Raw genomic sequence first — 19,515 nt, 5'->3', positions numbered from 1 at the left:
AACAGGACATCTGCAAACATGTTGTGGAACACCACCTGCAAAAGGGTGACACAGTACCATGCACACAGAACTGGTGAAACTGACCATTAGGCCATCATAGGAGGCAAGGGGCAAGCTCAGGCACAAAGAGCAGGTGCAGGGGAAGGCACAGTGACTACTAGAGACAACAGAGGGATCTCCCAAAGTCTGCCTGGGAAATGGGAGCCAGAACCCAGGCTACAGAGAAGCCACATCCTGACCACAAAAAGCTGAGCTAGCCAAGAGACTGTATGCAGCCAGGTGGGAATGATTCCTGGAGCAGCAGAACTCCACGGATCCATGCAACATGTAACACAAGACAGAAAGCAATGCCTTCCACCTCGCTGGGGAATAGTGTGAGAATTTCATTACTCATAAGAATACTTACCACCTTGAGGATCCAGTATGTGGCAGTTCACACACACACACACACACACACACACACACACACACTCACTCCTATACTCAATACAAAAACTCTGTCTGCTCCCATTTATATATGAATACATAGACTAGCGTAACTCCACATCATATACTACAATAATAGGAATTATACCCCATGTATGTATGATATGTCAAAATACATTCCACTGTCATGTAAGAAGAAGGAAATACTATTCTGGATGTATTGCGTTAAATGTTAGAAGAGTCTTGCCTGTGTGCTTTGATGTGACTACACAAAGTGTGAGATCACACTTGGAACTCCTGACAGCTATGTTGTCAGTTATACTCTTTCCAACTAAGCAACTAGTGATTTTTTAAGTATAACGGTTGTTCCATTAGGAAGTGTCAGAGCAAAGATCTAATGCAGATCTCTCTGTGCTCTCAGTCTGGCAACAATGCTCAGTAGCCTCGACAGGAGTAACAGGGTGACAACCCTTCCTCAGGAAGGCAGGACCACGAGGGAAAGGAGAGGATAACTATTTGGTAAAAGTAAAATTTACTCTGCAAAAAAAGACTCTGAAGAGACCAAGGAACAGATCTACTCAAAGACCCTAATGGGAAAGGAAATGACTGTGTAAGCTGGAGTTCCTGGTTCCATTCAAGCAAGTATTACTTGCAAGATAGTCTTCCAGGACAGAGAAGAGATGGCGCCTCTTCTCAAAGTCCTTTCTAAATGTCAGGTAAGGAAAAAAGAGGAAGAACTACCAATGAGCAAGGATTCCTGCAAAGAGGGGAACAAGAAACATGCTCTTCCTCACCATCATCAGGCAGCAGCTTTTGGAGAAGTGTAGAGAGCTATGTTAAAGAGCCCTCCTCAGTGCTGGTCAGCCTGTGTGGAACAATATTTAATTCTGGACCCACAATTCAAAAGGCCCACTGGCAAAGGCAAAGGTGGTCTGGAATCAGTGGACCAGGACAGGTTGGAGACTAATGAAGAGGAAGAGGGAAGGATAAAAACACAGACAGTTTTGCAATACAGTAAAAATTAGTGCATGGAAGAAGGACTTTAATTTTCCATGGCAGCAGAAAACAAAAAAGGAACACTGGATTACAGCTGCGGGGTCTGCACAGGCTCTGCATCAGGAAGCAGTGACAGAACAAGTCAGGGGCCCATCTCTCTCCTCGTCTTTCCCAGCACCACTGCCAGCACCCAGCACCACTGGGTGTCCTGGCTATATTACCCCATGCCAGAATCTCCTTTCTCCCCATCTGTGTCCTGACAACCACACTCCAAGAATGGAAGAAGTGCAGATATCCTAAGAACAGGCCACTAAGACACAGAGACTACCTGATGGCGTCTTCTCTTGGCCCATGATCACATCCACAGTTCTTACTTTTTTTTTTTTTTTTTTTTTTTTTTTTTTTTTTTTTTTTTTTTAGAGAGAATTTTTTTAATATTTTTTTATTTTTTAGTTATCGGCGGACACAACATCTTTGTTTGTATGTGGTGCTGAGGATCGAACCCGGGCCGCACGCATGCCAGGCGAGCGCGCTACCGCTTGAGCCACATCCCCAGCCCCCACAGTTCTTACTTTGATAACTTTGTTCAGGCATTCGTCAGCCACCATCCTGACATCTGACTCCGCATCATCACTGCACAGCAGGAAAAGTTCCATAGCGATGCCCAGAAGTTTCTGAAATTCTGGAGAATTTCTAAGTAAAAGAAGAAAAGAAATTGTCACAACCAAAAGGAACCTAAGGAGACATGGCAACAAAACGTAGTAAAGGATTCGTTATCCTGGGTAGGATTCTGGAACAGAAAAGGGAGATTACATAAAAATTAAGGAAAATTGAATGAAGTTGGACTTCAGTTAACAGTGCATCAAAACTGACTCACTAATTGTGAAAACTGCACCACACTAATGTAAGATGCTAATCAACCAAACTAATTAGATGTAGGGTACATGGAACTTCCTATGCTCTTGAAATGTTTCCATAAATCTGAAACTATTCTAAAATAATTTATTAACAAAAGAAGAGAATATACTTGCAATCCAAATCACATTTTTTCTTTGAAGTTTTATTTTAAAAACCTTAAGAGACACTGCTTCTGACCATTAAATCCCAGAAAGCCACCTGTCTCTGCCAAAAGGTAACTTTACTCTGATAATCAGTGTAACAATCTATCTCTTCTCTTCCTTTTCCATCTCACTCTTAATATGCTTCAGAATATAACCATATTTCACTGTAGAATGCATCTGATCATGGGGCTGGGGATGTGGCTCAAGCGGTAGCGCGCTCGCCTGGCATGCGTGCGGCCCGGGTTCGATCCTCAACAACACATACAAACAAAGATGTTGTGTCTGCCGGAAAACTAATAAATAAATAAAATTTAAAAAAAAAAAAAGAAAAGAATGCATCTGATCATGGTCAAACTGACTCTGTAGCACTAGACAGGATACCACTGTCACAAAAACTGGATTGTGGCCACTGTGAACTGTTTAGGCTGAGATGATCCAACCAACTAAACCCAGCTATGGAGGGAAAGGCTGACGGGCCATGCACCTGAAACTCAGGTATCCCAACACAGGGGTGGAAGCAACCCCAGGACATAAGGGCTGTGTTATTCCTGAAACACTAAGCAGATTGATGTCCCAGCAACTCAACCTAAAAAGTTCCCTGAAAGCCTCCTCCCCCTTTATCCCTAAGTAGTAATTCCTACTGGCAGGCAGAAGACAGTCATGAGTCTAAGGGTGAGCAAGACTGCACAGTCAAGCTACATGGCATCCAGCTGTTCAATTCTATGATCAACAAAAACACAAGACCAAGCCCGAGACTCCCACTTAGCAACACTTCCCTTGTCTACAGGAATACAGCCATGAACAAAGAGCTATGGAGGGAAGGTCTCTGATGAGCTAGAACATTCAGACCCTGTGCTCCAAAGCAATGCTGTCAGCACAGCTGTCAGGAGTTCCAAGTATGATCTCACACTTTGTGTAGTCACATCAAAATGAAAAGCACACAGGCAAGACTCTTCTAACATTTCATTTAACCCAAAACATCCAGAATAGTATTGGATTGCCTTCTTTGTACATGACAGTGGAATGTATTTTGACATATCATACATACATGGAGTACAGTTCCTGTTATTGTAGTTGTACATGATGTGGAGTTACACATGTAACTCATGTTACATGTATTCATTATAAACACAGGAAAGTAATGTCTGATTGATTCTACTGTCTTTCCTGTTACTATCCTCCCTTCCCTTCCCTTCATTCTCCTTTGTCGAATCCAATGCAGAACAGTATTTCAATATGCAGCCAACATGAAATTACTGATATATAAAACAAGCTTTTTTACAGCATATCTCAATACAGACACTGAATTTTCATTGGAAATCTTATATACACTTAGATTTCATAAAACTGACAGATGAAGAAGTTCATATACTCTTTCCAACTAATCAACTACTGATTTTTAAATATAAAATAGATATAGAGCTAATCAGGTTTTTTATTTCTTCTTTTTTTTGGTTCTGGGGATTGAACTTTGGGACACTGGGCCACTGAACTACACCCCCAGCCCTATTTTGTATTTTATTTAGAGCAGGGTCTCACTGAGTTGCTTAGCGCCTCACTGTTGCTGAGGCTGGCTTTGAATCCACAATCCTGTCTCAGCTTCCCTAGCTGCTGGGATTACAGGCATGCGCCACCATGCCCAGCTCTATTTCTTCTTGATACCTACAGTAGTCTTTCAAGGAAATTACCCAATTTCATTCAAGTTGCCAAGTTGAGTGGCATAAAATTGTTCAAATATTCCCATATAATCATTTTTAATTTTTTTTTAGTAATAGATGACATAATATCTTTTTTTTAAAGAGAGAGGGGGAGGGAGGGGGGGAGAGAGAGAGAGAGAAAGGAGGGAAAGGCTGATGGGCCATGCACCATGTATCTTTTTTGTAGATGGACACAACACAATGCCTTTATTTTTATGTGGTGCTGAGAATTGAACCCAGGTCCCGCCCATGCTAGGCGAGCGCTCTACCACTGAGCCACAATCCCAGCCCTGGACATAATATCTTTATTTATTTTTATGTGGTGCCGAGAATCGAACCCATGCCTCACATATGCAAGACAAGTGCTCTACCACTGAGCTACAACCCCAGCCCCCACATAATCCTTTAAAAATTTTTTTTTAGTTGTAGATGAATACCTTTTTATTTATTTTATGTGGTGCTGGGGATCGATCGAACCTGGTGCCTTACACATGCTAGGCAAGCACTCAATCACTGAACCACAATCCAGCCTCCCAATATAATCCTTTTAATAACTATAGGACTAATGCCATCTTCCTCAGTCTTAATACTGGTAATTTGTGCCTTAGTTCTTTTTTCCCTATCAGTCAGTCTTACACATCTATTGATGTTCTCTGAAAGAACCAGTTTTCAGTTTTACTGATCTGCTATGCATTTTTCTGCTTGCTCTTTCCCGGACCTCTGCTCTTAACTTTATTAAGTTCACTCTTCTGATAACTTTGGATTCTACTTGCTCATCTTTTTTAACTTCTAAGGTGGGAGGTCAGTGTGATCCTTTCTGTTCTAAAATTAGTCATTCAATGCTTTAAATTTCCCTTTATTATTGTTTCACAGCATCTAGCAAGTTTGCATCACTTTTATTTTTGATCAATTCAAAAGACATTGAATTTTCCTTTCAATTTCAGTGACCCATGGACCACGTGGAAACATGTTGTTTCCCACATATTTGGGGCTCTTCTAGATTATCTCTCTGAAATAGATTCCAATTCAATGATGTTAAAGGTCAGAGAAAATACTTTGTATGATTTGAATCTCAACAAACCAACCAAAAAAAAAATACACACACACACACACACACTTTCACAGTTCTACAGTTCTAGAGACCAGAGTCCAAAATCAACATCAATGAGCTGAAATCAAGGGGTACCATTCTCCCTCCACAGGCTCCGGGAAGAATCTCTGCCTGCCTTTTTTTGCTTTGGTGGCTGGCTGCCAGCATTCTGTGGCTTAGCACATCATTCCAACCTTAAGGTCCATGCCTTCAAACCTCTCTGCTCCATCTTCAGATGGCCTTCTCTGTGAGTAAAACTCCCTCTGCCTTCTTTTTATAAGGACACGTGCTATTTCACCTAGTGCCCATGGGGATACCCCAGGATGATCTAAAAACCCTGAGCTTGACCACAGCAGTGAAGACCCAATTCACTGTAAAGTGGCATTTGCACATTCTGGGATTGGGACAGTCACCCTCCTCTCTTCGGGGTGGGCGGCACTCCTCTATCTCCAGTGCACTTCCATTTCTGTTCTTCTAGCCATCATGCCATGACTGTCACACATTCCACTTACATGTGCTACAAACCCCAAAATACACTATCTTGCTTTAGAACACCAAGATGATCTTTTAAAGTAAGCCCTTTCAAAACTTAGGTTAATTCAGGTCTTCTAAAAAAATTAAGAATAAGAGGGTCTTCTACGTTTGCCATGTCTTGACAAAATAATCACCATTCCTGCTGCTTTCAAATCCTTTGTGTAGATACAAATTTCCAGCTGGTACCATTTTCTTTCTGCCTGAAACACTTTCTTTAAAATTTCTTTAGTGGTTGCCTACAGACATAGAGTATTTGTGTTTTTGGATATTTCATCTTTGTATCCAAGAGACTGTACTAGGTAGAGAATTCCAAGGTTTCCCTCTCACATCCCAGACTTCTAGCAGGAACTGTTTCCAATGAGAGAGCTGCTGTGGTTCAGTCGGGGTCTTTTTTTGTGTGTCTGTCTATACTTAACTTATTCAATCTTTTCTCTAGCCTCTAGACATATGAAATAGTTACAGTAACTGGTTTCAAGTTTCTTGTACTACTCACCATCTGTAATTTCTGGGTCAGTGTTGACTGTTGTAAATCATATTTTCCTGCTGCTTTGCACTCCTAGTTATTTTCCTAGATGACAAACTTATTACTTTTATCTTATCAGATACTGTGCCTTTTTGTGTGTTCCTAGAAACAATCTTGCACTTTGCTATGGGATGCAGTTACTTTCAAAGAGCCTGACCATTCGATCAGCATTACAGACAGAATCAGAGTAGCAGCTAAGTAAGTCTAGGGCTAAGTAAGTGAATAAAAATTCTTTCTGGCCCTTCAGAGTCAGCAGGAGTTCCTTCTAGTCCTTTTGCAATATCTCTATTGATAGATAATGAAAAGTATTTTTAATTTTCTAATGGGATGAACAGCACTGTACCAATATTATGACATACTTCCCTAAGGGTAAATGTCTAGAAGTGAAACCACCAAGTTAAACACAGATGATAAGTCGAATGCTTTAAATTTTGCCAAAATGCCTTCTAGGAAAGTTTTATCACCTCTGCCCAAAACCCTTTTTGTTTTTTAATGTTTTTAATATTTTTTAATGTTTAATGATTTGGTGACTAATGTTTCTATTTTTGTTTTAGTATCATTCCACTGATTACTAGTATCTTAGGGGAGACTGCTATAACAAAATACTGCAAAGTGAGTGGCTTCAACAGTATGCATCTCTCTTGGGTTCAGAAGACAGAGGCTTGGAACAAAGTGCTGGCAGATCTGACTCCTGGTGAGGGTCTCTGAACAGCAGGACTTGATGAGCATCACCCAGAGTGGTAAATACAGGGAAGGGCCAGGAGGGTGGCACATTCAGAGAAGGCCTAAGTGCCTTGCTCCCCTCCCCCAAGCTTTGCTCTATCTCTACCACCCAGCTGTCCCTGAGTTACATTCCCTATAATATATCAGTCAATGTTAAATATTTTCCTAAGTTCTGTGAGCCATCCTTGCAAATTATTGATGCTAAGATGGGGAATCATGCAAACGCTCAATTTACAGCTGGTCATCAGAAGTACAGGTGGGTTTCTAAGACTTGTGACATAAAGTGAAAGCAGCTTTGTGCAACAAAACCCTGGAACTTGTGGAATTTGACAACAAATCCAGAAGGATGGAACAGAACTGAATGCCCCAGTGATAACTACTTGGTGTCAGAGCTGCAGAACTGGCTGGTATCACAGTAAACACACAACTTCTAAAAGTCCCCACCTTCAAAGACCACCACTCTGGAGGCTAGGGCTTCAACAACAGGGATGGGGTAGAGCAGACACAAACATTCAGTCTACAACAAGCAATCAAGTTCAACATTTTCCCACAGGATGCATAAGGGTTAACTATTTTGGTTACTGACTCAGTCCTATTTCTTTTTAAATCTGTTTTGAGACAGGGTCTCATTAAGTTGCCCAGGCTGGCCCAGAACTTGCAATCCTCCTACCTTACCTCCCGAGGACCTGGGACTACAGGCACACCACACAGGCTTTGGGACAAGTCATCATTTGTTCTTTTCTGAAATACCTACTGTATTCTCTGCCTATTTTCCAATTAGGATGATGTAGTCTTTTTTTTTTTTTTTTAAGAAGATTCAAGTTCTTTTTTTTTTTAAAGAGAGAGAGAGAGAGAGAATTTTTTAATATTTATTTTTTAGTCTTCGGCGGACACAACATCTTTGTTTGTATGTGGTGCTGAGGATCGAACCCGGGCCGCACACATGCCAGGCGAGCGCACTACCACTTGAGCCACATCCCCAGCCCAAGTAGTCTTTTTCTTAATGGGTCAGGAAACACTAAGAAACACTCTTTACATGGGCTATCAAACCTTCAATTGTTACACTGTTGATACTTTTCCCAAGTTAAATTTATGTTTAATTTTGTTTAAGGTGGACTTTGACTTTTTATACTATTATCCAGTCAAAACGTTTTTTTTTCTTTTAAAGATGTTAGCCTTCTTTAGATTAAATTTTCTTTTTGTAATACAGATTTTATTCTTTTCACCTTGATGTGATTCATCTGATGCTTATGTCTGTGTACAATGAGGAAGAGACAATTGCTCCTTCAGCAGGACAAGCATCCTTTCCCTACTAATATGAGCATGACATCTTTATCATACATTCAGACACAGACTTTTCAACCTTTCTATTCTGTATAAGCCCTAATGTCACATAAACCAGATGTCACCATATTACTGATGATTTTAAGATGTTCTCTGTGACATTTATATGTATTTGTTCTTGCAGATGAACAAGTCCAAAATTACACCACTGGAATTTTGATCAAGATTCTTTTAAATCTATGGGATAATTAAGAGAAAACTCAGCTTTACCACAGGAAATCTTCCACTTTGAAAAGAAAATAGTCATCTATATCATTCAGGTATATTAGCTGCCTTTACATATTTTCTGCATATTTCTTATCAATTCCTTCAAATTTTATATTTTAATGCTTACCAAAAGCAAAATATTTTCTAACTAAATTTTACTTACATGGATTTTGTTTTGTTTTGTTGGTTCTTCTCAGTTATACATGACAATAGAATTCATTATGAACTCTTATGGATTTTTTTTTTTTTTTTTTTGAGGGGGGTGGCTACCGGGGATTGAACTCAGGGGCACTCAATCATTGAGCCACATCCCCAGCCCTATTTTTTTTTTTTAATTTTTTTTGTAGTTGTAAATGTACAGAATGCCTTTATTTTGCTTATTTATTTTTATGTGGTGCTGAGGATGGAACCCCAGTGCCTCAGGCACGCTAGGCAAGCGCTCTGCCACTGAGGTACAGTCCCAGCCCTCCAGCACTATTTTGTATTTTATTTAGAGGCAGGGTTTCACTGAGTTGCTTAACACCTTGCTTTTGCTGAGACTGGCTTTGAACTTGTGAGCCTCCTACCTCAGCCTCCCAAGCCACTGGGATTACAGGCATGTGTCACCATGCCTGGTTAAACTCTATAGATTGTTAATACTTATTTTTACTTAAAAAAATTTTTTTTTCTGTAGTTGTAGATAAACAGAATGCCTCTGTTTGTTTATTTTTATGTGGTGCTGAGGATTGAACCCAGACCCCATACATGCCAGGCAAGCACTCCGCCACGAGCCCCAGTGCTGGGAGCCATTAGCCAAGTAGGTATGACAATTTCCTTGCCAGCGTACCCCATGTTGCAGTGACATTGAATGTAGGTGACCTTGCTCAAGGACCAAGGCGGATTAGGCGGATTAGGGCGTTCCGGGTTTAGGTTCCAGGTTTAAGGTTTAAGATTATTCCTGCTGGGAATAGGGCGTATCCTGCTGCCTGAGTTCCCCTTGAGTTCTCACGGGATTCAGACAGTATATTTTGGGAGACAGAAGCCCAGTGGAGGTGGATTTGGGCAGAGAACGTGGATTTCCCCAGAACGTGATTGTAGACGGCTGGTGTGAGTTCGGGAATAAAGAGTTGCTGTTTGAATCTACAAGCTGTGTGGTGGCTCGTGATTTTGTGCCCAGCCAGACTGCGGCACCCCAGCCCTGTTAATGCTTACTTTTAACTAGTAACTTTATCAAGGTGTACTATATTTGTAAGAGGTGGTTTAGGTGAGAGTCCCTAGATATTCCAAAGAGGATACTATTTAAAAAAAAAAAAAAAAAACACTGCCCAGTTCCCGCAACCCACAAACAGAAAGTATAAGTGTGTCTGGGAAAGAAGGCAGCAAGGTATCTTTAACACAGAGCTCTTTATAAATTTTCCAGTTGATGCTCATGCACATTTAGGACCCACCAGCTCAAACCACCAAATTGAGTACAGAAGCAGACTACAGAGTGTGTGAATGAACATGCATAAAGTTTTATGTGACTTCTCACATCAGAAGCTTCAGAAGCTGCCATCTTAATAACCGTACTGGAGACAAAAATCAGCATATCACAGAAGCTATGGAAATATTTCAAAGAGCCACGCAGTGCACACTGTCATCTCAACCACACCAAAAGCTGAGGCAGGAGGATTGGAAGTTCAAGGTCAGCCTGGGCAACTTAGCAGACTCTTTCTTAAAATAAAAAATAAAAATGGGCTGGATATGTAGCTCAGGGGTAACGTCCAAGGCTGAAACCCCATTACTTCACAAAGAAATGAAAAGCTCCAAAGGTTGGTCAAATTCAAGGGGAGACAACAGAAAATAGTAGTCAACCATAATTATGCATAAAATATGCTTGTAGAAAATACCCACATCAGCTCTGCACCCTGAAGTCCCTGCAAAGTATCCTAAAGTCCCTGGAGAGTATCCTAAACAAACTGGTTCTTAATCTGATGAGACAAAGAACTACTCTGGCTTCAAAAATTACCCTGCTGGGCTGGGGATATGGCTCAACTGATAAAGTACTTGCCTCGAATGCCCAAAGCCCTGGGTTCAGTCCCCAGCTCTACCTACACACACACACACACACACACACACACACAAAACACTCTGTTAACATGTTCCTTTGTAGAAAGAGAAATATGGTGAACACCCAACATACTCTATAAAAACAGGGACACACTAATGTGAAAACTATCAACAGCTATTACTTTTATTTAAGATGGAAAATGGAACCTCAAATCAATCTTAAGATACCTCAAAATAGTTCAGTAATATGTAAATCTGAGCTGATATTCCATGAATTCCAGATAATTCTCAAAAAACAAAATGACAAGCATAAAATATGAAGCACTCAGATTCAAAGGGATCATATCTTCTGGGTCAGTGGTTTTCAAAGAGAGAGATCCCCTGAACAAAGCGAGGCTACTGCAGCAGAGCACCATGTCACTTATCAGAGCTCTCGGCAGTGTGCGCCCTGGTGGACGCGTGTGCTGCTCTCTCAAGTGAACAGCCCTACGTAGCTACTTCCTTCTAGTGCTTCCCTGTGTCACCTGATCCCACCAGAACTCTGTAAATGGGCTGTCCCTTCGAGACAAGAGGTTCAAAGATGCTGAAACTAATCTAAAACCACCCACCTAATATATGAGAGACACAGATGGAATACAAACCTCGTTTTTCTCTACTTTTATCAAGTTGTTATGGTATGGATGCGAGGTGTTCCCCGAAAGTTCCTGGGTTAATGGAGGAATGTTTGAGGGTAAAATGAATGGACTGACTGGTAACTGCTGACAGATGGAGCCTGGCTGGAGGGGCAGGTCACTAGCGGTGTGCCCTGGGTGCCTTTTCCCTGTGGCCCTTCTCCCTCCCTATCTCTGCTGCCTAGCTCCCACCAGCTGAGCAGCTTTCCTTCACTGCTCCCTTGGGCTATGAGGTGTTGCTTCAAGTTGTACATCTATAGACTGAGACTTCTGAGACCATGAGCCCCAAATAACTTTGTTCTTCTCAGGTATTTTAGTCACAGTGGCACAAAACCTGACTAAAACAATAGTACTGTTTTCTACAATAGCATCTGATAATATTTATATTCTTATTTTCAGTATACATTCTCATTTGTTATTTCACTTTCTTTCCATATTTCTACAAATTACATGGAAACAGAATCATTCACCATATTTCAAATGATGGAATGAGTTAAACTAAAATGAAATGTTTGTGAAATCACTTTGAAAGTATAAAATACAAATGCAAGGTAGCATTATATACAAGTTAGCCACAAAAAAGACAAACATTACAAGATTCCACTCACATGAGGTCTGGAGTAATCGAATTCACAGACAGAGAGGAGGATGGTGGTGGCCAGGGCTGGGAAAGTGGGGGATATGGAGTCACAACTTTGTGGGTATAGAGTTCCAGTTTCAAAAGATGAAAAGGACCATGGAAATAGTGAAGATTATGTGACATTATGAATATGCTGAACTGGGTACTTCAAAATGGTTAAGATGTGGGGCTGGGGTTGTGGCTCAGTGGTAGAATACTTGCTTCGCACCTGTAAGACCCTGGGTTAGATCCTCAGCACCACATAAAAATAAATAAGTGAAATAACGGTATTGTGTGAAACTACAACTAAAAAATATTTTTTTAAATGGTTAAGATGTGTATTTTAAGTTGTATGCATTTTACCAGAATTTTTAAAAAGTAACAAAGTGAAAAGCGATGGTCACGGGAAAATTATTTTTAAAAAACAAGTAAAAGGAGCTGGGGATGTGGCTCAGTGGTAGGCTAGCATAAGCAAGGCCCTGAGTTCAATGCCCATTTTTCAAAGTTGTTTTGTTTTTGTTTTTGTTTTGGGTACCAGGTATTGAACACAGGAGTGCTTAACCACTGAGCCACATCCCCAGCCCTCAAAGTTTTTCTAACAGATTATGAAGCCCTTTTACCAGGTTTTCAGCAAGAAAATAATAGGAATTGTTTATTCCAAGGGAAGAGAATAGCAAGGTGAGTTTTTCATACATGCCCACCTAGGTTACAGAATTCAGAAATCACATGTCTCCTAATCAATCTTTAGAAATAGGCCTAAAAATATTTACCATCTACAGCTCGTCAGAACAAGAGCCAGGACAGCAGAAAAGCAACAAAAACAAGGAGAACCACAAAGGGCTACAAAAAAAAGATGCTGCTGGTTCACCAGCAAGAAAGCTCAGCAGGGAAGTGCCTTCTGCCACCTGCCCACAGCCCCACCAACCCAGACATGTGGGCACCAGCACTGCTGGAGCAGAGGCATAACCCACGGCAAAGGGGCAATAGTAAGTGCAGACAGTAAACCAGAGACCACACATGGGATGGCTCCTGCTGCTCCAGGTACTACAATACATGTAAAAAAATCAAACCAAAGATGATGTTTAAATGGTGTGTCATCAAGGGTGCAATTCAGTTATCCCAACAGCTACAATTCTTGTTCTTACAATTACAAAATGGAAACATCATTCATGATAGAGTCTGGACATCCCTAACACCTAGCTAGAAATGCAGGGAAAGAGTCTTTATTTAAAATGGATTGCATAAAGACAACTGGGAACACAAAGAACATGCTAACCCATTAAGATTGAAAACAGTTTTTATTTCCTCTAGAAAGTTCAAAGTGTGATTACCTGAGAGACTGTGCCACTATGTTTTCACATATTGTCAGACAATGATTCACACGGTCTTTCTTGGTAGCTGAGAGTTCCTTCTTTCTAAAAATAAAAATAAAAAAAGGAAGTGAACATGTTGAATTATCCGCTTATTCATTCTATACCTCAGTCATCCAGTCAGCCAGTACTTCATGACCATTATGACTTAGTCACTACTCTCTGTGCTGGAACCAGGTGGGATCAGGACAGAAAAGCCAGAGGAGCACAACCAAAGATTCCCAACCACAAGGCTCTACCGAAAATCAGGTGATCTCTTGAAAGCAGCTCATTCCCCTCATTTTAGAGAGAAGGAAAAAATGAAGTGCCAACAGTCACCTGCCCAAGATTGCATAGGATAAGAAGTAACACAGCCAGGACTGATCTTCTGGCTTTAAATCTACCCTGCAGCAGCTCACCAATTCACCTTCAATTCACATTTTTTTCACTTGTCAACATCACTGAAACTGGAACGCATCTTATAACCAATGGCATGTCACAGTTTAATTAGCACCTTTTTTTCTTTCTCAAGCAGAACAGAAGTCAATGACATGGATCAAGGTGAAGGGACAGACAACTCATTGAAACAATAATACTGCACCTACTCTATGTACCCAGATGCCTCCATTTCTCAAAATTACATTAACTGACTATAGTCAGCATACTATATTGCCCTCAATGAGGTGTGGCTAACCACTTCTATATCCCCAGCAGCCAGAAATAAGCCTCTTATTAAGACTCTCAGCAAGCAAAAGGAGATAAGCAGTCTGGTCAAGAAATAAAACTAATACCAGGCGTGGTGGTACACATCTGTAATCCCAGCAACTCAGGAGGCTGAGGGAGGAGGATCAAGTTCAAAGCCAGCCTCAGCAACTTGACGTGGCCCTAAGCAACTTAGGGAGACCCTGTTTAAGATATAAAGGTAAAAAGGATTGTGGAGGTAGCTCAGTGGTAAAATGCCCCTGGGTTCAATTCCCAGTATCGAAAAACAAAGAGAAAGAAATCAGACATAGTGCTTCCTTCCCACTCAAACCTATGGCTTCAGATGTCTTCAAAGATGACACTATCAACATATAGCAAAGGGAGAACCCAAAACAGGGTACTAACTGGAAGCAAATAAACCAGAGACCCCCAAGTTTTGGGGGGAACTAATTTTAAAAGTTAAAAAAAAAACGAATTTATTAACACCTATGATAATTTAATGCCTAATGTAATCTCCAGGCTCCTAAAAGTATATAGGAAGGCAAAGACCATTAAAACTGCACAAATTCACTGAGGGAACACCCTCCAAAAGGCATTTCAGATTTGGCTGGGAGGAAACAGGCAAGGGAGATCCTCCAAAGAGTAAAAAACTGAAGTCAGGGGTCAAGAAGAACACAGAAAAGGACCAAGGCCTGAATGTTACTGCCAGGGCCTGGCATTACTATGAGCCAGGGAGCAAATGCTTACCATTTATCTCTTTCCTAAAACGGACTTTTATGATGAGTTACACTGCAGACTGCTAATCGCCCTTAGAACTTCGTTTTCCCCTTATTAGATGTACGGCCCTAGGTAGAAACTGCCCTGACTGGCCTCCTAGCAGCTAGCTGCAGGCAGGTGACTGTCCCACAGACGAAATGGAAACAGAAGTAGACTTGGTGCCTGCCCTTCCATCTGCCTCCAGACAGAACGTGCCGGACACCCAGCTTTTGATTATGCAGATGACAATGAAAGCAACAGAACAGAAGGATCTTGGGTCCCAAGGTGACCATAAGCAGCCAGGCCCCCAGACTTCCCATCCTCACAAGTCCCTCAGTTCAAAAGTGTGATGATGGAAATGACACAAACTGGGTGGTTCCACCGTGACAGATCAACAAATGCTACAGCCAAATGAGGAAAACCTATTTGGCCATGAAAAGGAACAAACCACCAATGGACACAAGGGCAAAGCACAATGCACTGTGTTTGGGGAAATAAGCTAGACTCCAAGATTGGTGATTCCATTTTTAGAACATTCTGGAAAAAAACTACAAGAATGGAAAAGTATTCAATAATTTCCAGGGGCAAGAAGTTGAGAAAAAGAGGCATGGATGTAGTAATTAATTACAAGGCTTTATGCATTTGTCAAAACTCACAGAACTGAACACAACAGAGAACTATTGTACTGTATTAAATTACACCTCAATTGAGAGAAAAAAACACTATGAGAATAAAAATGCTCTTTTCTTGAAACCACTGATTAAAGGCTCGTTACAGCAGCTTAGCTTTACCACAGCCTTCAAGAGAACTAGAGATCACTGACCATCTCAAGCACTCAGGAGCTAACTAACTCACCAGCCCTGTTATCCTTTGATTTCCAAAGTGAAAATCTGCCCAAGGCCTTAAAAGAAGTGCAATGTGCGCATACTTCAACATGGCATTCTGTTACACTGGAACCTACGAGGACTTCGCTGCATGGTGGTGATGAAAAGAAAGGTTGATGAACATGAACTCAGTAGGCCTAGCAACTTAATGGTGGTCAGAATAGAAATATTCACAGTCTGGAATTTTCAGCAGAGTTGAAGTCCAAGCAGAACCTTCAGGACCATGGAATCTCCACTTCCAGGCCTGAAAGGCAGGGAGCTGAAAGGTAGGATTCACAGCAAATCCATTCTCACTGGGTCCAACTTTCCCCATCCACAAATGAAAAGCTCAGCTAACAGCAGGATGGTCAACAGGGATTTTTTTTGATGGGCCTACTGTAATGAATGGGTTGTGGCTGCCCAGAGCAGTAAACCTCAGCTGTCTTCAAGAAGACTATCATGCTAAATGACTGGGGAACAAGGCCTCCTAAAGGAGGTGATTCCCAAGGTCCCTTCAGCTATTACTAGAGTTTACAAGGCACACATTGAGGAAAGTAGCATGTCAATATGCCAACCATCTGTGTAGTTAAAAAAAATCATTGTGGGGTCCAAAGTCTTATCACTCAGGAGAGTCATTAGAGTACTAGGAAAGCCCGAAAAAAAACCTTGCCAGGGACAATGGCACATGCCTGTAATCGCAGTTGCTTGGGAGGTTGAGACAGGAAAATCCCAAATTCAAAGCCAGCCTCAGCAACTCAGCAAGGCAGTAAGCAACTTAGTAAGACTCTGTGTCAATAGAGTATGTAGCTCAATGGTTAAGCACACCTGGGTTTAATCCCTGGTTACACCCCCCCCCCCCAAAAAAAAAACCCAGCTTCACACTAATTACCCATATGTCCAATGAAGAATTGGATGGGGGAGCTGGGATTGTGGCTCAGTGGTGGAGTGTTCGCCTAGAACTGGTGGGACCCAAGTTCGATCCTCAGCACCACATAAAAATAAAAAAGGCATTGTGTTATGTCCATCTACACTAAAAAATAAATATTAAAAAAAAAAAAAGAACTGGATAGGCCCATGGACTTTTTTAAATCAATCATAGAATGAATACAAATACAAGTTTACAAAAGTTTTCTTTCTTCTCATATATAAGATAAACCAAAAGAATACAGTTCTAGCAATGAACAGCATGGCCCTGGCTCAAGAGGCCTACCACCAGGACTGACTTCAATAAGAATTACTTAGCCAAAGTCTATCAAACTATGACTGCAAAGAGAGAATACTATATCCCACCAATGAAATAAAACTTCATTATTCTGTTGTTTGGGTCCAGCTCCTCCCACAGCCCTTCTCCGGGCCTGCCAGCACCTCTGTGGCAGTACTCCTCTGACTTCCTCACCAGGGAGGACAGATGCCTGAGCACAAAGGCCACTAGCATTCAGTGTAAAGCACACACTTCACAGGGCTCCACAAAGAGCCCATCAAGGTATGGGAAACCAAATGTTTTCCATAGAATGTTTAAGTACGCAGTAGAATGGACTCAAAAAAATTTTAAATTAGTCTTATGGAATTTAGAAGACAAACAATAAAGATTCCTTTCTTTAAACTTGAGTTTCTAAAACCAAAAGATCAAAGAAAGTAGAAATTACTTTTTCTACCACTCTGGAAAAATACAGTCATTTTAATTCCACCTGCAAAAGAAATGAGCCGTGGTCAGCCTGCTCTAGTGTGCAGGGGAGCATCTGCACAGATACACATGCAGCACGTAGAGCAAGGACATCCTGCTTGCTGGAACATAATTTTTAAATTACCAAAGAACTAATTCCGAAAACATAAATTCAGGCCCTCTCATCTAAACTCCTATCTTTAGAATTATGTAATTTTAAGATCATGCTGGATTACCCAAGGAAGTTGGAAGCTTTTACTCTTTTGGTTACCTCACCATCAGTCCTCCCCAGACTTTTACACACACCCCAAGCTGCAAGCAGAACTGGGGTCTGGGGGCAGCATTACCTGCAGGCCCAGGACTGAGTGACAGGCAAGGACCCAGGGAAACCCATCACTCAGCAGCCAATCTCCAGCTTCTGCCAAGTGCTATGCTCACGTGAGAGGGCCTAAACAATTAGGACATTGTCAGAGGAGGTTTGTAAGAAGGAATGGGACATCAGCTCACTTGGAATTACATTTCATACTTTCTAAAGTAGCAATGGTTTAGAAAAGCATGCTTAGTTTATCACTGAACGCGGTTACACACACACACACACACACACACACAAACGTTTTGACTATCTAAATTCAGTCTCTGAAGTAGCAACATCCTGCAGCTTTCTGAATGGCAAATGACTTGGACGTGACATCATCATTCATCGGACAGAAACAAAAAACCATCTATAGAAAATACTGAAAGATCAGTTAGTTATACTGTGTTAAAATTTCCTAAAATAAAAGATAGACTGTACAATCAGAGTATTGCTAGTAAAAGTGTTCCTCCTTAAAACAGTAAAATAATAAAAGTGTTCCTCCTTAAAATAAAAAGTGGCAAAGCATCCCTGGATTCAATCCCCAGTACCAAAAATAAAAATAGTACCAAAAGAGGTCTAAAGTGAATTCACTTACAAACAAGGACTGAAGTTTGTAGTTAAATGTGAGCAAATTATATTGAACACACAACTAATTTTTTTCAAGGCTGGGAATACACTACAAGACAGTAAGAAGAGAAGATACCTGGGAGAAGTAGGTGTCTACATGGAAAGATAAACAAAGGGCCTATCCCACATCAAACCCCAAAACCAGGTCCAGTGGACAGAGGATCTCAACAGAAAACGTGCATTAACAAGGCTTTTACACAACAGTCACGACCTTGAGGTTATGAAAAGTCAGTCAAACAAGATACAAACAGCATTGCCCATGCTGGGAAAATGTGATAAATTGGAATTCATTAAAATCAGGAATTGTTTCTCAAAAGACACCACTGTATGAGTGAAAAGACAAGCTACTAGAATAGGAGGAGATAGGTTCATAGCAGTACCTAATAAAGCTTAACAATCCAAACATTCAACTGAAGATTAAAAAATAATTGGTGCATATTCAAACAATAGAATATTACATAGCAGCAAAATGATAAAACTAGCCAGACACAGAGGCACACCGTGATAATCCCAGCAACCTGGAAAGCTGAGGCAGAATTGCAAATTCCAGGCCTGCCTCAGCAACTTAGTGAGACCCTGTCTCAAAATAAAAAAATAAAAAGGCCTGAGCTAGAGATGTGGCTCAGTGATAGAATGTTCCTGGGTTCAATTAACGGTATTAAAAAAAAAAGTCAAACCACATATTAAATCTTTAAAATATAACATTAAATGATGGGCTACGGATGCAGCTCACTGGTAAAGCAATCGGCTGGTATGTGTAGGGCCCTGGGTTAATCCCCAGCGACCTCTCCACCCAAACCAACAAACTGGGGACAACCAAATCAGATTGTTTAAAGATGTATGCTTGTGTGGTAAGACTAGACAGCAAAGCAAGTAATCACCATAAAATCAGAAAGGCAGCTAAGGGGGAAGATGAGGGAAAAACACTGAAGGCAGAGTCCTCTAGGGTGCAGAAGACTAATGTTCTTCTCTGACTGGACAACAATGACTAGTTTCACACGCTATTCTGCAAGTACATTTTATAATACAAAGGAAAACAAGATCCTAAAGCGTGACACTAGTTAAGGAAGGAAAATAATAGAAAAAATACTTATCTTGAAAAACAAAGTAGAGGGGCTGGGGATATGGCTCAAGCGGTAGCACGCTCGCCTGGCATGCGTGCGGCCTGGATTTGATCCTCAGCACCACATACAAACAAAGATGTTGTGTCCGGCAAGAGGTAAAAAATAAATATTAAAAAATTCTCTCTTTCTCTCTAAAAAAAAAAAAAAAAAAAAAAAG

The 19,515-nt window shown here is 41.0% G+C and overlaps 1 protein-coding gene across 3 annotated transcripts in view; it reads right to left on the bottom strand.

Moving 5' to 3' along the window:
• Htt (huntingtin) overlaps window positions 1-19,515 on the bottom strand; it is a 136,503-nt gene that overhangs the window by 110,632 nt on the left and 6,356 nt on the right. For all 3 annotated transcript variants that reach the window (XM_048784077.1, XM_015481901.2, XM_048784076.1), the window contains exons 2-3: window positions 13,251-13,334; window positions 1,995-2,115 (exon numbers count right to left, since the gene is read on the bottom strand). In XM_048784077.1, coding sequence (XP_048640034.1) covers window positions 1,995-2,115; window positions 13,251-13,334 — 205 coding nt within the window. The remainder of the gene's footprint in view (window positions 1-1,994; window positions 2,116-13,250; window positions 13,335-19,515) is intronic.

Source organism: Marmota marmota, unplaced genomic scaffold (genome assembly GCF_001458135.2).
Source record: "Marmota marmota marmota unplaced genomic scaffold, marMar, whole genome shotgun sequence".
NCBI classification, from domain to species: domain Eukaryota; kingdom Metazoa; phylum Chordata; class Mammalia; order Rodentia; family Sciuridae; genus Marmota; species Marmota marmota.
Note: the sequence above shows the minus strand (reverse complement) of the source record. Positions and strands in the feature narration are given on the sequence as shown.